General features: G+C 34.4%; 2 protein-coding genes across 3 annotated transcripts in view; both read right to left on the reverse strand.

Annotated features, from left to right (window-relative positions):
* The window catches only part of LOC149789932 (uncharacterized), a 475,016-nt gene that overhangs the window by 454,951 nt on the left and 283 nt on the right, over positions 1 to 19,782 (reverse strand). The window contains exons 2-4 of one of the 2 annotated variants that reach the window (XM_089972003.1): positions 15,209 to 15,371; positions 6,167 to 6,949; positions 3,832 to 3,866 (exon numbers count right to left, since the gene is read on the reverse strand). The exons of the other annotated variant lie outside the window; for it this stretch is intronic. Coding sequence (XP_089828129.1) covers positions 3,832 to 3,866; positions 6,167 to 6,949; positions 15,209 to 15,281 — 891 coding nt within the window. The 5' untranslated portion in view covers positions 15,282 to 15,371. The remainder of the gene's footprint in view (positions 1 to 3,831; positions 3,867 to 6,166; positions 6,950 to 15,208; positions 15,372 to 19,782) is intronic. 2 annotated transcript variants of the gene reach the window in all.
* LOC149789934 (uncharacterized) overlaps positions 1 to 19,782 on the reverse strand; it is a 593,258-nt gene that overhangs the window by 123,223 nt on the left and 450,253 nt on the right. The window lies entirely within an intron of this gene.

Genomic DNA, 19,782 nt, shown 5'->3' on the forward strand with positions numbered 1-19,782 from the left:
TCACCAATGTGACAGTATAATCAAATAAGATGATAGTTTAAATTATTTTTAATTTCTTAAGCATACTGTTTAATTTCATATTTACATCTGCAATTGTAGAGCTTGATTACATTATTTTTTCAATAAAACTGAGGAACCTAAAATCTGAGTTTGGGTATTCAATTAATTTTAAGATATGTATGCACACACGCATTCACTTGACTGTATTTTAATTACATATAACTACATACATCCACAATTATAGTTGCAAATACAGTGTAATTGTAAATAATTACTAAATTACACCAATTGTTTTGTATTTGAACCCATGTCTGTTACATGTATATAGGACTTTGGTTGATCTATTCTTGGCAATATATGTCACCTGCATGTATACCTGGGGTAAACATGCAACACAGAGACTGGGCTAATGGATAGTTATTGGATATCAGTACTGTGCAGGAACATGTGAAAAAAAAGCTGCACAGTGACTGGGAAAAAAGATAACTGGTTTTCACATTCTAGATTGTATTCACTACACAAACCATGTAAACTGTTCCACACTTTATCCCTCTTCTGGAGCCATGGGTGGCCAAGTGGTCTAATACTCTCACCTTTACAGATTACGTGCACATCTCATCTCTGCATGATTTGGGAGGCTCATCCAAGTGGGTTTATGAAAAAGTTTGCTGGTAGCTTCCCCGGTTACCCCTCGACCAAATATACTTGCTAGCACGTATATGCTATCATTACTGAAAAATGATATTAAAACCCCCAAATCAAACCAATCACGTCTTCCTCTACCCCGAACCCCCAGGTCCTATACTAGGTTTTCTGGTTAATGGCTTATATGGAACATGGAACAGATGCCACTCACCATGCAGTTATGTTACAAAGCAGGTTAGCATGAAACAGAGGGTGATTAAAAGCCAAAGGGTGCATAAGAAAGCAAAAAGCAAGCATGCTGTAAATTGCACATAATTAGCATGGATTTTACCCAAATTACAGCCTGCACCTTGTGATTCACTAAATATAAACCATGTATTCAACGTAAGACACACTTTTTTAAAAAGCAAAAAGAATATATTTTGCACATATCAACATGTGAATCATTTTGGCAGGCAAAAATAAAGTCACACTCTTTAGGAAAGGATATACATAAATATTTTGCAGTATTTCTCTCCAAACTGTTTGTCCCATCCATGCCACATGTCTTCAATTTTGTTGAACACTTTATATGAAGTTTATCTTTCTATAGCAGTTAAGTTGAGTAAATATTACAATGTCTTCTGACAGTTAAGTTCATTACAATATTTAAACAGCATGAAAAAACAACACATAATGAGTTATGAATTTCAAGTCAAACGAAATTTGTCTGCAAATGGATATGCAATATAAAATCCTTGTGATAATGGTCCAATTGCAATGGAATGAATCTACTCAAGTCATATATCATGATGTCAATTCATGTATGTGATTATTAAATAAGACAAGGTCATATCAACAAAACATAGGTTAATATATTATAAAAGTTGTATATACACCCATTTAGTGAGCATGCACGTACTCATATACTCGACACAAATGTTCTATCTCTGAACTTTTATGACCACCAAATTCATGGACAATTGCTTTCAAAATTTGATTTTTCATTAGTATATTTGTTGTAATTTCCAAATCAATGATGATCAAAACTTGAGTAGAATACATGCTCATGGGTGAGAGTTTTTCTGAAACCTAGAGCTGTGTGAAAACATTTCCAAGCCTGAGTAGCGAGAAAAAGTGTGTGGGTGTGATTTGGATTTTTAACATAGCTTTAGCAATTTTTCAGTCATATTGCTACAATGTCTGCAGTGTGGCAGTTTATAGTGATGTCAAGCACTGGGACATCATGCTGCAGACATGTAGTATGATGTCCCACCCAGTCACATTATCCTGACTCCAGGCCAACCAGTCCTAAAACTAACTTATTAATGATGTGTGCCCAGTGAGGCAGCTGTTGTTACCATTTTTCACAAGTCTTTGGTATGACTTGGCCAGGGTTCAAACCTGTGACCTCCCACATATGAGGTGGACATTCTAGCCATTAAGTCACTGGAGTGGTAGTAGCATGAGCAAGATTTCACAGTAGCTGCAATGGGGCCATATTGGATGACAGATGCAATGGGGCCATACTGGACGACATATGCAATGGGGCCGTATTGGATGACAGATGCAATGGGACCACACTGGATGGCAACTACAATGGGGCCGTACTGGATGACAGATGCAATGGGGTCACACTGGATGACAAGTACAATAGGGCCATACTGGATGACAAGTAAAATGGGGCCATACTGAGTGACATATGCAATGGGGTCACACTGTATGACAAGTACAATGTTGCCACACTGGATGACAAGCAAAATGGGGCCATACTGGATGACAGATGAGCAAAACTTTCATTCAACCAACAATACATCAAAACAAGTATTTCGTTGAAAACCTCCTCATGTTGATATAGCTTTTATTAGAGATAGTGATGACAAGATTTTCTAGGGGGCCAACATATTCAAAAATCAGATCAGCACCATTTATTTAGGACCAACTGGAGATTAAATTAAGTCTGCTAGTATTAAACTCCATGCAGATATGTCTTTTAATTTAGAAGAAGTAACTAGAAGACTGTCAAAATTATACAAAAATGGCCATGCTGGATATCTTTGTAGTATTATGTGACTAAATGTTGAAATGTTCTCTCTGTGATGAATCTGACTTGTTTAGCTTGCTGAAACAGCAGCAAATTTGTCGATGTCCTTGGAATAATACTGAAAATTATGTGTCAACTTATTGTTTTTCACAAACTACTTTTATTAATTAATTTTTATATTTTGTACAACACAGTTGGGAAGAGGACTTCCATTGGTGTCACATGTAAATTGGACCTCTGATGTCATGGACATATAGGCTGCAAGGCTTTTAATACCAGCAATGAAAAACGGAGAGTACTAGGTCAACTTTTATCAACAATAATTGCATATCTTGCACCAAAAAATAAAAATGTAATAAACATTCTATTTGCAATTTTTGAGAAGATAAATTATATTCCATTTCATTCTTGTAAGTACCGGTAAATGTAATGCCATTTAATTTTGTCAGGCTTATTAGTAAGCAGCTACCCCAATGTGGTTTATGTGAATTCCAACTTTCTGATGGGCAACACACTCTGACCCCATAACCCAACCTAAATTTCAGAATATCTAAGATGTGGTGGATAAGATCAGAGGAAACTGACTAGCTGGTATGACCTTCTGTTTAGGAGTTCTAAAAATAGTTAGATGGTGGTTACCAAGATGGCTACATCTATTTTGGATGTCATATTGATTTCAGACCAAACTGACATCACGTGTGTTTTAGTGAAAATCCCATGCTGATATGATCATTCATTCTGAATTTCAAGATGGCCAATGTGGTGAAAATGTTGGATATGCATGTGGGAACATTTTCATTTAAGATCAACTATATCTTGGCATGAATGTGTCAGGAAATTTATTCTCTATGATGTTTAGGAGTAACATTAGATAATGTAAGATGTAAGATAAAATCTCCTGGTCTATAAATATACCTGCGGTGGTTTATAAAATAAAATCCATCACTTTCAAACAGTGAGGGGAATTACCCCTTCCCCTAACATTTTGTTTCTACTGTAGAATAGACCCTGACTTAAAAATAAAATTTTGTAAATAGTATTAAAGGTGTATCATCTATCCATATCAAACATCAGAGGTTGTGTAATGTGTTACTATTATATTGGAAGTGAGCTATCAATACACGATGAATAAACACTATATGATGCATCAATGAACTACTTACATTTCCTTGTTCTTCTGAATCTTTACGACTTCCTACTGCAAAAGAAAAATTGTCCCAGCTAATTGGCAATACCACCAAAACATTGAATTTGAATGAGGTATTTATTAAAAGCTGTACAAACTAAAGATTACAGTAAAATATGTCTGGAAACAATTCAGTTCTCATAACAGTGGCAGGAGCTGTATTGGCCAAAAGTATTTCCAGGAAGGCCAGACAATACTGTTCCTTCTCGTTCAACCTGCTGAGCACTGAAAGCATCTCAGAATGACCATGTGTGACAGGTTTGTGTCTTGAAATAGCTTGAGTGTCCTGCTCAGTAAGATTTCCGGCTAATGGGCTCAAACACAACTGTATGTAATACAAAAATCAACAACAGTCAGGCTTATCTTTACAATATTTCATTCAATTATGTTTGTTTTATATTCTCCACATTTTGAAAAAATTTAAATAAATTTAAATTAAATAGATCGGGTAATAAAATCTATAAAAGTGGGTGGAATGGATATTCTTTTCTTTCTTCCTTTTCCTTCACAATTCTTTTTACTTCAAAATTATATGAGAGATCGCTTGTTGTGGGGGAGGGGATTAAAATATCACACTTTGCACCTAGGTTGATGAATAAAGTTTAAAATTATGACTGACTTCCCTGTATACCCCGCAAAAGACTTAATTAAATAAAACAAAAAATAAAAAAGCCATAGCAACGTTGCACAAAAATAATTTCATGCATCAATTATTTATAACTTCTAACCTGACTGACATCACTGGGTTATAGCCCTGTTATCCTGTGTGTATTTCAAATGCATTGGATGTTCCTTAATATTTGATATAATGTGTGTGTGCGTGTGTGTCTGTGTGTGTGTGTGTGTTTCTTGAAATAGACTGAGTGTCTTCCTCAAAATGATTTTGAAACCACTGGGCTCAATCCAATTAATTCACACAAATCAATTTAATAAAATAACAATCAGACTTATTTCATTTAACTAGGTTTTTTTTATTGTATTTTCATAAATTTATTCACCACCTTTTCAAATTTAAATCAGTAATTAAAATCTATAAAAAGTAGGTGGGGTGGATATACAGTTCTTTCTTCCTTTCCTCCTTTTCCTTCATAACTTTTTTTAACCACCCCAAAGCAAAATTATTCGGTAATTCGGGGTGGGGTGGGGGTACTCATGTCTAGCTTGATAAAATGTATTCTTGTTCTTTTTGGAAATTAGACACTAATGGTTTGCATCTTTAAGCTAAGTTACCTGAGAAACAAATATTGCATTTTTTTAAATTAGAAATTTAAAATTACCTTAAAATGTAGCAAGATGAAACTTTTAAAAATTATGGATGATTTCACTATACACCCAACCACATATTAAAATAATTCAAAAAGAAAAAAAATGTCCTATTCTTGGAAACAAATACACAGAACTTCCTCGTTTCATTCATCAATTTAAAATTTATAACCTACCTCTCCTCTAGCACTGTTACCTTTTGTGTATTTCAAATACACGTGATTTTCCTTAATAACACAGCCTAATATTTACGTGGGCGAGTCCATGTTTTGCCAGACAAGTGAGATATTGTTCGTCGTCTTAGATAAGTAATTCCTTTTATTTTCGTAATATTAGGAATTCTGTACCTTTAGTGAACTTGTATTTTTTCTAACAAATGGTGTTAGAAATATTAAAACTATGTGTTGCTGGGAAAGGACATTGACCTCTGACTGGTTCATGACAACATCTTCCGTTTGGTTTAAAAATCATTTTTTTTTTTTTTACTGACGGTTATCTTTTGACATAAATTTCTAATTGCAAAAAATATAAATAGAAATTCATTGTTAAAGCAAGGGGACATTAAGACCTGGGTAAAAAATAAATATGTGTCAAGAAATACGGTGTATAGAACAAGTGAATACATCCAACGGCCATCTTTGTAATCTATATTTAACCAGAATGAATGGCACGCGCTTGTAATGAAAGCGACACCTGGTGGATAAACTTGGTATAAAATGTCGTCGTCCTTTTCAATCGGTGATAAATTATGTCTATAAAATCTGTTATTTTTATTTACATATAAATAAATATATTATAAATAAATATTATAAATAAATGTAAATCACTTAACAATATTAAAGTGAAATTAATATAAATTTTATAACATCAAATTACTGCTTTATTTATATGTAACTTCATATCAACATGACTAAACTGTCATGTTGACATTTTGTTTTCTAAATTTAAAATGAAATCTTTGAGAATTTTCAATAAATGAAGTTTGTAATTTTATTTATGACGTCATTAAAAGTTTTTAATGTCAATAAAATACAAGAAATATGAATTACCTTGATACTCGTGACGGAATACAGTAATGTCACTACTCCCCCAGCGTGTGGCATACAGACGTCCATTGTCCCAGAATATGGCATAGAGATACCATGGAATTCCCTGTGTGAAAATGGCGACAAGTTGACATGAAGCTGTAAGTTGATGAATACAGAAATCAGGGTATCCATGGTTACATACGAAAATATTCCCGTCTTCATTTATAACGATTGATGTCGGCAGTTGTAGACGTTGATGTTTGTATGTATATTTACATTGACTGGGATTCAAAATGTCGAATCCATACACACCATTATTAGGGAATTTATAACCATCATTACACGAGACATAAATCATGTTGTCTTTTGTTGTCACATTACTCCATCCGTCCCCTTCACAGATCCGGTGAATTGTGTCAACATGTCCGTCATCAAGTGACACAACACACCAGTACATCGTGCCCTGTCTTACACCAATGACAACAAGACTGTCTTTCAATCTGACAACACAAAGATATACATTCATTACTTTCTCTAGACGTAAAGTCCTGGTCGTTTTGATATCAAGTGACATGTCTGTAGTATTAATGACCATCATTTTTATCTGACCGTCTCTTTGAAGGACACAAATGGTCATGGCGTCCATCAGACACATGTCACGTGGTCTGGATTCCGGTCTGTCTGACGATGCCAGGAATTTTCCATCATGGAGTCGATAGATCTGGACTTTATACGTATAGAAGTCTAGGACGACTATCTTGTCTTGGCAGACGACAATAGAGATGTACCAGGGGTACTTGTTGGCTGTGGAAATAAAGTGATATAAACATAAATACATATCTACACACAAATATTAAACATATATAATTATGTCAAAATATGAAATCACTTGTACATTTGCTGTGTATGGGTATTAATACATTAATAATAATTTAATTAATTATATTTATGACTTTACAAATTAATTCCTGTTAAATTTATTATACTTATTCTATTGTTCTAAATTTAGCTCTCACAAAAATGCAATGGTCATGGTGGTTGTCGTCGTATATATTACTAAATTTGCATACTTATATTTATATTAAAATACTAAAATAACTTTTATATTTACGTGATATAAACATTAAAATAATGCATAATATAAACGTTTATACACATCTACACAAAAATACCATACATGTATAATTTAAATACTAAATAACTGACCATTACAATCGTCGTAATGGCGTCATCATTTTATTATTATAACAAGAGAGATTTACAGCAGACATCACACAGACCCAGTAATCACACTATTATAGTTCTGTACAGTATTTTAGTAAACTGAAGATACCAATAATAGTGTGTTAACAGGTTCTGTGTGGAAACTGCTATCGTCTCTCTTTTTTAATCATGTTACGTACGTGCATTCGTACGTGTGTATTAATCTTATACTCCTCCAAAAATGGACAAGACAAATTCAGACACGGAGTCCATCCTTATATTAAGTAACTCTGTGTCATTCCTTGAAAGCTATGGAGTGAAGGTCTTCATCACACTACCACGTAATAACTGATCACAAAACAGGGACACACACCAAAATGAGCGGGGGGGGGGGGGGGGGTTTACATTTTTTAAAATAAAAAAAAGGGATTTTAGTCAAAACGAGGAATAAAACGGATAGACCAGTTTTGCAAAAAGAATAACGGCTGTCGATTTTAACGAGTACAACAATAAGAAAGCATGATAGCACAATATATTAAACACAGCCAACTAAACTTACATTTGTTAATAAAACCACAACAAAATTAGAAATAGTTCGTTAGTTTACAACTATAATAGTAACACTTAAAAATTTCAATTCTGTTTCAAATTCCATTAAAAGCCGAAAAAATATAGAAAATATAAAGAATTTAACCTGATGACTGCCAATTTTTTCATTCTTTGAAAAGTTGTTTAACCATATTATTGGAGTTGGCCATGCAAACGGGGAATCGCGGAGAAGGGCAGGTGAACGAAACTCACTAGATAATAATAATAATAACATAATAATAATAATAATAATAATAAATCATTCATCTAACATTTCCCTGTCATACTCAACATTTAGTCGTTACCCTAAATGTATGTACTACACTGAGTTTTTCAATGAAAGTCCCTGTTAATAAACGTCTTCATTCATTTACTTGTCTGCTGCATTTTCTTACATTGGTATGCCTGCCTTGGATTATGACGTCTGCACTGAAAAGAACGCTGGCGGAAACATGCAACATGGATAAACGTACTTATTTACAAATCCGCGAAGCCCGATGTACTAAAGTTTACATGACACAGGGGTCAAAACAGCGGTAGCGATTTATTCTGACAGAGTTTTAGTATCGATGTTTGACAGAGCGCGTGTCTTCAACTGTCACACAAACTCCGATTGCAAAATAACTCTCTGGGAAAAATAAAAAAAAGTCAGACAAACATAACGGAAAACAGATTTTACACAAGTTTATGTTTTGAAGATTGCATTTATTGGTAAATTATGCTACTTTTAATATAAAACAAAATATACATCGTCAGCTTTTAACCAAGTGGTTATCATGGTTGTTAATGTTGTTAAGTGCGAACTCCTGGCAAACATTTGCAGCTATCGAAGTAATAATTTTGTAAGATGTTTAAACATGGGCAGTGTAAATGTGTCTGGGGTTATCACTTTTTTGTATAGTAGTTCTGATGTTAATTTATCATCTTTTTCAAGAGAAATATTTACCAGGCCTGAAGTTCCGTACTCCATATATATAATTATCGATGTGTCGAGTTTTATTTCCCTAAAGGGTCTTGCACCATTTCATCATGTTCAAGAATAGTAAAGAATTAACCTTGTCAAATGTCGTGCATGTAATTTCCGTTATGATTTTTTACGAAGACAACTGTTTGCGAAGAACGTTATGATTTTTCACGAAGACAACTCTTTGCGAAGAAAGTAGCTATTTTTAGGAGGAAAGTAAAGGCATTTTTAATTTTAAACGCTTGTATCATGGCCGTATATATATATATATATATATATATATATATATTCTCATGGATAAATTATTATGACGAGTTCCGTATATTCACGAAAATAAATCACTGGTCTTCCATGAGAAATACACTTTTGTATCTGATGACGTGTGTTTTAGTAACACAATTTATATACTTTTTCTTCGAGTTTCCCTATCTCTTTACGTAACTTCACGGCAAATTTCTGACAAGCTAAAAGCAGTGTCTGTAATTTTGAGGGTGGGGTGGGGCATTTTTTAGATGCTCCCTGACATTACAAAATACCGTTTCCCAGTGGAATGTTCCGCAGCAATGTTACACTGTATATATTTTTCCACAACCTCTTTTAGAGAAACCGTAAACATTCATATATGTAATTAACACACATGCACACACACACACACACACACACACATATATACATGTATATGCCATTTATAAATTCCACTTGGATATTACACAATATTTTATTTGAACATAATTATCCAATTGAGAAGATAGCATTCTCATTTCGATAAAGTCCAAATCTTTACAATAATTCCAAAAATTTACAAACATTGTGATTAACAAACTTTATACTGGCATTGTTCATTCTAAATTAAACTTTATAACTGAGCAAACTATTGTTACAGCAAATCATAATTTATTTTGTTATACATGCATAGTTTGGCAATATGTTGCAGAGTATATATTACAAAACTTAGACTTAAACAAATTAAATTGCAAATTAAAATAAAAATGTCCAAATTTAGGCAAAAGCCTCTCCCAGACACTTGGAACAGCGAAGGAAATGTACAGCGAAGCCAACACATTTTGTCATTGTTGTCGTCATTTGAAATGAATGTGTAATGTCCAATCCCATAACTTAGAAACTATAGGTAATGATAAATGCTGATTCGATTGAGTCTACGACGTCCTATTACCGCGTCATGCCTATTACTGCATCGTGCTTACCACCACGTCCCATAACTCAGAAAGTACAAGTAATGATGAATAATATTGATATTACGACGTCCTAATACAGCATCATGCCTATCACTGCATCATGCTTACCACCACGTCCCATAACTCAGAAAGTACAAGTAATGATGAATACTATTGATATTACGACGTCCTAATACAGCGTCATGTCTATCACTGCGGTGTTTGAGCGTATAAAACAACCGCTGTCATAATGCATCACATATTGTTACGGAATCATATCGTTAAAATCGCTCTGGTGACGTATTGGTTAGAGTGTCCGCCTCGGATGCGTGAGGTCGTAGGTTCGAACCCTGGCCGAGTCATAGCCAAGACCTTTTTTTTTAAATTATACTAATAGCTGCTTTGCTATGTGCCAAGCATTATGAGGTTAGTGTTAGGACTGGGGCCTGCTGTCAGGATAATTTGACTGGGAGGGACATCATGCTGCATGTCTGCGACATGATGCCCCAGTGATAGACCTCACTATAAACTGACTATTAACTGCCTCATTGCAGACATCGTAGCGATATGACTGAAAAATTGTTTTAAGCTGCGTTAAATGTCCAAATCATAAACAAATACACTTTAGAATCATGCATACATACATACATACATACATACATTTTATGATTATTTCTCTTTATATGTTAACGATAGTACAAGAAAAATTTTACTCGTTTAACAATTCCAGTATAATATTCATCCCTTATACATTTTAGACTTGTCTTTTAAAATAAAGTTCAAATGACCCTTCTATTTCAAAATTATTTTAGCCAGGTATGAAATCGCATTCTGGTACGTTTTTCTCTTGATTCGTCATAGGTCATATCGCCGTAATAGAAGAAGCAAAACATAATTAAAAAAAATAAAAAAAACTAGTCTTTGACACAACAGATTTCCAGCTTAAGAAGTTAAGTACATATTGGATGAGACTTGTTCGCCTGCCTTCCATGTTGCTGACAAGTCTTCAAATATTACTAAATAATATTGAACTTCCGACTTCTGTGTGTCTGTTATTTCGTTTCTTTGCCAGTCTCGAGTAAAGAGCTACTCCATATACCAGCCAATCTTAATCCCCCGATTCCATCAATACATTAAATGGTAAAACCGATCAACAGAAGTGGAAGCTACGGTTTCAGATAGATCAACCCGTGAGAAATAAACACATGCAAATGTCATCTGTTTCACAGCTTACGAAACACTATTATACGGCTTTACATAACAGTCCATCAGGGAATACGTTGCACACAGTTATACCCACTGTACCGTATCCCCTCGACAAAGGGTAACTGACACGGATTATTTTCTTACGAATACGAAATCTTTCTTATCAATATGTTTGCAAAACTACGGTGCCCTTTAAGTGATATACATTATAAAGAAGTACTAAATCGAAAAACGACATATCTTGTTTAATGGAATTATTAGTATGTATGAAATCAAACAATATCGTTCTATCAAAACATAATGTGTCGATAAATCGAATAATATGGGTTGTCAATAATTGTGCACAACCGTCAACAGGGTTTCATCCTTTTGAGAAAGATCAATATATTGCCTGAGATATTCAATACTTATAATTGCTAATCGCACCGACGTTGACATATGACTTTAAGTCTATTACTTGTCGGCAAAAAAAAATTTTTTAAATAATTTTTTTTTTAAATTTATTTTTTTATTTATTTTGCAGCCAGGAATATTAACTGAGTAATCTTTTATAACACAAATATGGCCCAAAAAATTATCATTTCTTTCCAAACAAATGGCCAAGTGAGTTTACTTCTTTGAAGATAACGAAGGCTATACGAAATAGTTTAAATAACTAAAGGAGGTCTAACTCGAATCAGGAGAAATACAAGGAGAATAAAGAAGTGTGAATCGAGCACAGCCTACCTATATATTTAAAGAACATATTACGAGGAAGGACAAAGATTAACACTTGAATAAAACATTAAAAAAATTTCTTAAACTAATATAGCACACTTTTCCGATCGCTAAAATTCTAAATTGAAAATAAATTAACGGATAAATAATATAAAATATATTATAATGTATTCTATACCCAAAGAATTGAAATAAGATAACTTGGGGAAAATTCTGACTTATAATTGCTGTCTCAAACATACAGAAAATATAGCATACACACAATATAGCATTAACACAAATAGCAAACACTGAGACTTAGGGGACATGTAACAATAAATTTGTTATAATAAAATTCTTTTTAAATTAAACATACAATATATCTGAGGGGGAAACATACAAACATAAAATACATTTTAAATTTTTTTGGAATGGGGGCATCTGTCTGGTGCCACCCACCAACCCCCCAGAAAAGGATCTTGCCTGACTCACCAAAATAGAGAGAGTAGATAGGGGGCACCTTTCGGATATTTTGATATTTAAAAATAATTTTGTTTTACAACCTAATTATAGGTTTAAGAAAAAAACAACAGCAACAAAAGCAAGCATTAAATAAATTACAGTATGTGTGTACCTCATAAACAAGAAAATTACCTTATAATTTCAACAGATTATTGCGAATTTGTATCACTGATATTATGAACATTGTAGATAAATCCCATGGAAAGTGTACACATGCCGTTAGAACTATCCAAGTTATAGTAGGCTACTTGAATAAGGTTCAGTTTCAAATAAGTTTTCTCTCTCACTCCAGATTCCTGCGTACTCTGTCCTTTATGAATGAGGTGGGTGGGTGGAAATTCTTAATATTTGTATCGTTATTTTCGTACGTCACTGGTGATTAATCAGTGATCAATGGAAATTCGTGACTGATCGATAGAGTTGATGGCAGGGGTAGAAACAATGTTTATAAATGCCATAGGCGGATTAAAATTTAATAAACAATACCTTACACACGCACTTGTGTGTGTGTGATATGGTCCAACCACAGGAGTCTGACGTTCTGGTTGACGATAAAACGTGACTTCTGTGGTCCAAGCGACATCGAACTGGCTGGAGGTCAAGGTGTTAAATGCGTTTATGAGCCTCAAATGTCCAAATAATAACATGTACTGTGGTGGACACAACCATGATTGACGGTTTGGTGGGTGGGAGATTATTCAACCTCTAACTCTACACATGTCAAAATAAAAGCGTATTCTTGTACTGGATAATGACCCTGGTTGACGGTGGGGTGGGTAGGGCAATTACCGACCCATTGTCAAACTAATATCGTTTTTATAATATTCATATATAAATCTAAATATTTTGATCATCGAACCATATTAGACCTAGTAATATGAGGCGCCATTTTACCCTTTTTCCTTATGTTATGCTATTATATATATCTTGTGATATCATTTCATTTTATTATATCAAATAACTAAATTTGTAGTTAATATTTGACGAGCATAAAATCTTAATTAATTAGTGTACATGAAATTCCCAAATTTAAGTTTAGTCGCGAGTTTTTTCTTCACACTTGAATTCTCTTTTTAATATTGGGAAATAACGCCTATATCCAACATATTTCACTCAGTTCGGACGGAATTTAAATCATTCATTAGACAAATTTAAGATATGCATCTAATTTATAAAACAATACATTGAAAGAAATAATAATATATTGAATTTGAAGTTATGCTATCATACACGAGAGTATGTATATCATACACCGAATGTATTATACAGCATACAATAATAAAACTGCACCTCATATGATTACACGATCAATGCAGTCTTATGCTGCCATCTTCCGGAAATATGCTTGTGATAAATCAAAATGTTAATAACAATACAATTTTGAGATTTATGCCAACAAATTAGACTATAGACTAAATTATACTGGATTTGGAGGACAGGATTTCTTTTACGCACGATCTTGCAAAACATGTTCTTGGAGACCTTAGCTAGAACATTATTCCTCAACGTAATTCTACTCAAATAGGAACAAAATGAGACTCTTTGGTTTAGATGTTTGTTAGTTTTATTCTTGTGACGTCTAATTTCGAATCTTTTAATAACGCGCATGCATAAAATCTGTATGTTTTCTTGAATCTACTTTGTGCCTGAGATAAACAACACATCTGTTTGGGGATGCTTTATCAATAAAATTGTCGTCATCGTTACAAGTCTTCTTTGTGTTCATAATATCTATACTCCGTAAGAACAGCTTCTAGATTGAGATCATCCCAAGAAAGGTAGTCTAAATATCGTCCGTGGGAGAAAAAAAATACATAAATATTTGACTATTTTCTTACAAAAATCTAATACCTCTCCAAATGGCAGATATTTTGGCGCTATACATAAAAGTAAATCATTCTTTAAGCTCGGTAAAAACGAAACATAGCATTGCGGTGTTAAGATTACCTGCCAACAGTGACAAGAGCATGTTCATACCTGTCACCACGCAGTCACAATCGCTATCGGTCGGTTCATATTGCATATGAATAAACATTATTTAGGAACACACTACACTGAACAAAGATGGTAGGTTCAGTTATTGATATCTTTTATATGTGTATGTATAACCACCAGACTATGCCATCATACAGAAAGCCAGTATAATAGGTGTCATGGTGAAAGCTTACACGCATGACCAATGAACAGACTTGCATTGCAGCCAGTTGGAATATCAAATTACCAAAACCTGAGCTTATGGTTTTACATTATAGTTTTAAGGTTGCTTCAATATTTAGGCTTAGCCTACTCTGATGTGTTTCCCACTGGCTGTTGTATTGCTAGTACACACGGTCATTCCTGTATTTCCTTTCTAATATATGTATTAAAAGCATCTGTATGCAGGGTATGACAATATTTACTGACAGATTCCATTAAGTATGCCGACAATATATAATGATAGAGTATGAAACTCAGTTCGAAATTCAAAGCATTCACTTAAATATTCGAATAAATATGCCAGACTTATGTAACAAAGACTACGAAAATATGAAATTATTAACTGTCATATTCCATTAGGTATGTCAGACCTTAGGAAACAAATGAGTATAAAATAGAAACTAACATTTTCCACCATGTAATGAATATAGTACAAGTATCCGTATGAAGATTATGAAAATATTCATTGACAAACTCCACTGGATTTTTATATGTAACTTATGGATCACTTACTGGTTTTTTCTAGTGTCAGAGTCCCAACCTTGGCAAGACTGTAACCAACATTTTCCTCTCCTCCTGTAGCCATTTTATCTTTTTTATATGATTGTGCTTCAGGGTTATTCACTCCAAGTGAAATGAGTCTTCAACCTAACACAATGCTGACAGGATGACTGGGCTGCAAAATACAGACAGGAATATTCTAGCGGTGTCGATGTAATATAAATAATTAATATTTAGTTTATGAATTATTGTACAGAGATCAACTTGCTTGTCAAATGAAATATCTATACAAATGAAATCGGGTAAACATTCTGGTGTGTAAAGAGCTTATCAAAGCTGCAATTACATACTCTTTTTTTACACGCAAAATGTAATCATATTTATGTTCCCTATTCATCTTAGTGTTTTATGATATTAGTGAGATTGTGCCATCTTAGACGTGTTGTGTAATCTTAGTGGTTTTGTGTGATCTTAGAGGTGTACTGTGATCTTAGTGATTATGTGTGGTCTTAGAGGTGCACTGTGATCTTAGTGGATTTTTGTGATCTTATAGGTGTTTAGTGATTATGTGTGGTCTTAGAGGTGCAATGTGATCTTAGTGGTTTTGTGTGATCTTATAGGTGTTGTGTGATTTTAGTGGTTTTGTGTGATCTTAGAGGTGCACTGTGATCTTAGTGATCTTGTGCCATCTTAGAGGTGTTGTGTGATTTTAATGGTTGTATGTGATCTTAGAGGTGTTGCGTGATTTTAATGGTTGTATGTGATCTTAGAGGTGTTGTGTGATTTTATTGGTTGTATGTGATCTTAGAGGTGTTGTGTGATCTTAGTGGATTTGTGTGATCTTAGATGTGTTGTTTGATCTTAGTGATCTTTTGCCATATTAAAGTTGCGTTATCTTAGTGGTTTTATGTGATCTTAGAGGTGTTGTGTGACCTTAGTTAATTTATGTGATCATAGAGGTGTTGTGTTATCTTAGTGGTTTAGGTGATCTTAGTTATCTTGTGCCATCGTAGAGGTGTTGCGTGTTCTTAGCAGTGTTTTGTGATCTTAGTGGTTTTGTCTGATCTTAGAGGTGTTGTGTGATCTTAGTGGATTTGTGTGATCTTAGAGGTGTTATTTGATCTTAGTGATCTTGTGCCATATTAAAGTTGTGACATATTAGTGGTTTTATGTAATCTTAGAGGTGTTGTGTGATCATAGTGGTTTTATGTGATCTTAGTGATCTTTTGCCATCTTAAAGGTGTTGTTTGATCTTAGAGGTGTTGTGTGATCTTCTTGGTTTTGTGTTACCTTAGAGGTGTTGTGTGATTTTATTGGTTTTTATGTGATTTTTGAGGTGTTGTGTGATCTTAGTGATTTTCTGCCATCTTAGAGGTATTGTGTGATCTTAATGTTTTTATGTGATCTTAGAGGTGTTGTGTGATCCTAGTGGTTTTGTGTGATTTTAAGGTAGTTGTTTGATCGTAGCAGTTTTATTTGATCTTAGAGGTCTTGTGCCATCGTAGAGGTGTTGTGTGATCTTAACAGTTTTGTGTGATCTTAGTAGATTTATGTGGTTTTAGAGATGGTGTGTGATCTTAGAGGTGTTGTGTGATCTTAGTTGTTTTATGTTATCTTAGAGGTGGTGTGTGATCTTAGAAGTCTTGTGCCATCGGAGAAGTACTGTGTGACCTTAGTAGTTTTGTGTTATCTTAGTAGTCTTATGTGGTCGTAGAGGTGGTGTGTGATCTTAGAGGTGTTGTATGATCTTTGTGGTTTTGTTCGGCCCTAGATGTGTTATGTGATCTTAGTTGTTTTATTTGAACTTAGAGGTGTACTGTGATCTTACTGGTTTTATGTGATCGTAGAGGTGGTGTGTGATCTTATAGGTGTAGAGTGATCTTAGTGGTTTTGTGTGATCTTAGAGGTGTAGAGTGATCTTAGAGGTCTTGTGTATCTAAATGATATTGTACATATTAGATTAGCTATTAGATTATTTACAATGACTGGACGAAGCATTGTGCCTTTGTTTTTGGGGAGTTATTGGTTAGTGTTAATAATGTAGGTGTGGAGTTATTGGTGAGTACAAATACTGTAGATGGGGAGTTAGAGGTGGGAAAATACTATAGATTTAGAGTTAGTGGGTGTAAATGATGTGGATGGCGAGATCAGTTTAAGGGGTAAATACTGAATTATATCAGTTAATTAGCGGTAGGTAGATGAGGAGTTAGTGAGATATGTAAATACAATGAATATGGAGTTAATGGTGGGTATTGATAATGTTGATGCGTAGTTAGAGGTGGGAAATACTATAGATTTAGAGTTAGTGGGTGTAACTGATGTGGATGGGGAGATCAGTTTTAGAAGTAAATACTAAATTATATGAGTTAATTAGCGGTGGGTGTAAATGATGTAGATGAGGAGTTAGTGACATGTGTAAATACAATGAATATGGAGCTAATGGTGGTGGTGGTGTGTGTGTGTGTTATTTGGATTTTTAACGTAGCTTTAACAAATTTTCAGTCCTATCGCTACGATGTCTGCAGTGTGGCACTTTATAGTGATGTGTGTAAATAGTGTAGATACAAAGTTAGTGGAGTGTGTAAATAGTTATAGGGGGAGTTAGTGGTGTGTGTAAATAGTGTAGATGTTGAGTTAGTGGTGTGTGTAAAAAGTGAAGATGGAATGTTAGTGGAGTGTGTAAATAGTTAGAGGGGAGTTATTGGTGGGTGTAAATAGTGTAGCTGGTGAGTAAGTGGTGTGTGTAAATTGTGTAGATGGGAAGTTAGTGATGAGTGTAAATAATATAGATGGGGAGTTAGTGGTGTGTGTAAATAGTGTAGATGTAGAGTTATTTGGATGTGTAAATAATGTAGATGGAGAGTTAGTGGAATGTGTAAATAGTGTAGAGGGGAAATTAGTGATCTGTGTAAATTGTGTTGATGGAGAGTTAGTGTTGTGTGTAAATAGTGCTGATGGAGATAATTGTGTGTGTCAATAGTGTAGAAGGGGTTAGTGATGTGTGTCAATAGTGTAGATGGGGAGTTAGTTGTGTGTGTAAATAGTGTAGATAGAGAGTTATGGGTGTGTGCAAGTGGTGTAGGCGGAGAGTTCGTGGAGTGTGTAAATAGTGTAGATGGGGAGTTCGTGTGGTGTGTAAATAGTGTAGATTGAGAGTTAGTGGAGGATGCAAATAGTTTATATGGGGAGTTAGTGGTTATTGAAATAGTGTAGATGGTTAATTAGTCGTGTGAGAGAATAGTGCAGATGGAGAGTTAGTGGAGCTTGCATATTGTGTAGAGGAGGAGTGAGTGATGTGTGCAAATATTGTAGATGGGGAGTTAGTGGAGTTTGTAAATAGTGTAGAGGAGAGTTAGTGAAGTTTGTAAATAGTGTAGAGGGGAGTTAGTGGTGTGTGTAAATAGTGTTGATGGGGAGTTATTGATGTAAGTAGTATAGCTGGGGAGTTAATGGTATGTGCAAATAGTGTAGAGGTGGTTAATGCTGTGTGTAAGTAAAGTACATGGAGAGTTAGTGGATTGTGTAAATAGTGTAGATGGAGAGTTAGTGAAGTTTGTAAATAGTGTAGAGGGTGAGTTAGTGGTGTGTGTAAATAATGTAGATAGAGTGTGTAAATAGTGTAGATGGAGAGTCTGTGGAGTTTCTAAATAGCGTAGAGGAGAAGTTATTGGTAATGGTAAATATTGTATATGGAGTGTTAGTGGCCTTTGTAAATAGTGTATAGGGGTTGTTAGTGGTGTATAAATAGCGTAGATGGAGAGCGAGTGGAGTGTGTATGTAGTGGAGAAGTAGAGTTAGTGGAGTGTGCAAATAGTGTAGATAGGGAGTTAGTGGTTGGTGTAAAAAATGTATATGGAGTGTTAGTGGAGTGTGTAACTAATTTGGGGGGAGTTAGTGTTGTGTGTAAATAGTGTAGATGGAGAGTTAGTGGTGTGTGTAAATAATGTAGATGGAGAGTCAGTAGAGTGTGTAAATAGTGTAGAGCAGGAGTTATTGGTGTATGTAAATATTGTATATGGAGTGTTAGTGGCGTTTGTAAATAGTGTAGAGGGGTTGTTAGTGGTGTGTAAATAGTGTAGATGGAGAGCGAGTGGAGTGTAAATAGTGGAGATGCGAAGTTAGTGGTGTGTGTACATAGTGTAGATGGAGAGTTAGTGGAGTGTGTAAATAGTGTAGATAGGCAGTTAGTGGTTTGTGTAAATAATATATATGGAAAGTTAGTGGAGTGTGTAAATAATTTTTGGGTAGTTAGTGTTGTATGTAAATAGTGTAGAGGGAGAGTTAGTGATGTATGTAAATAAGTAGATGGGGTGTTGGTGGTGAGTATAATAATAGTGGAGGTTAGCAATCCGTGTCAATACCAGTAATGATTTCTTTTAAAGAATCTTCATCTGCTCTTATTGACCTCATAGTCACAGGAAATGACGTGCACATGGTATTTTTACATTATGATTGCACTTGCTAAAAATAAACAACTTTTTGTGCATTAAATAACCTACGTGTGAGTTAAATGGGATTTAGTATGTGAACATCTGACTCACTGAGACTGTTCAGCTCTCTGTATTATCAATAACATCTGTCTGAAA

The sequence above is a fragment of the Sinohyriopsis cumingii genome, chromosome 10 (assembly GCF_028554795.1).
Source record: "Sinohyriopsis cumingii isolate HCF-2022 chromosome 10, ASM2855479v2, whole genome shotgun sequence".
Classification (NCBI taxonomy): Eukaryota; Metazoa; Mollusca; class Bivalvia; order Unionida; family Unionidae; genus Sinohyriopsis; species Sinohyriopsis cumingii.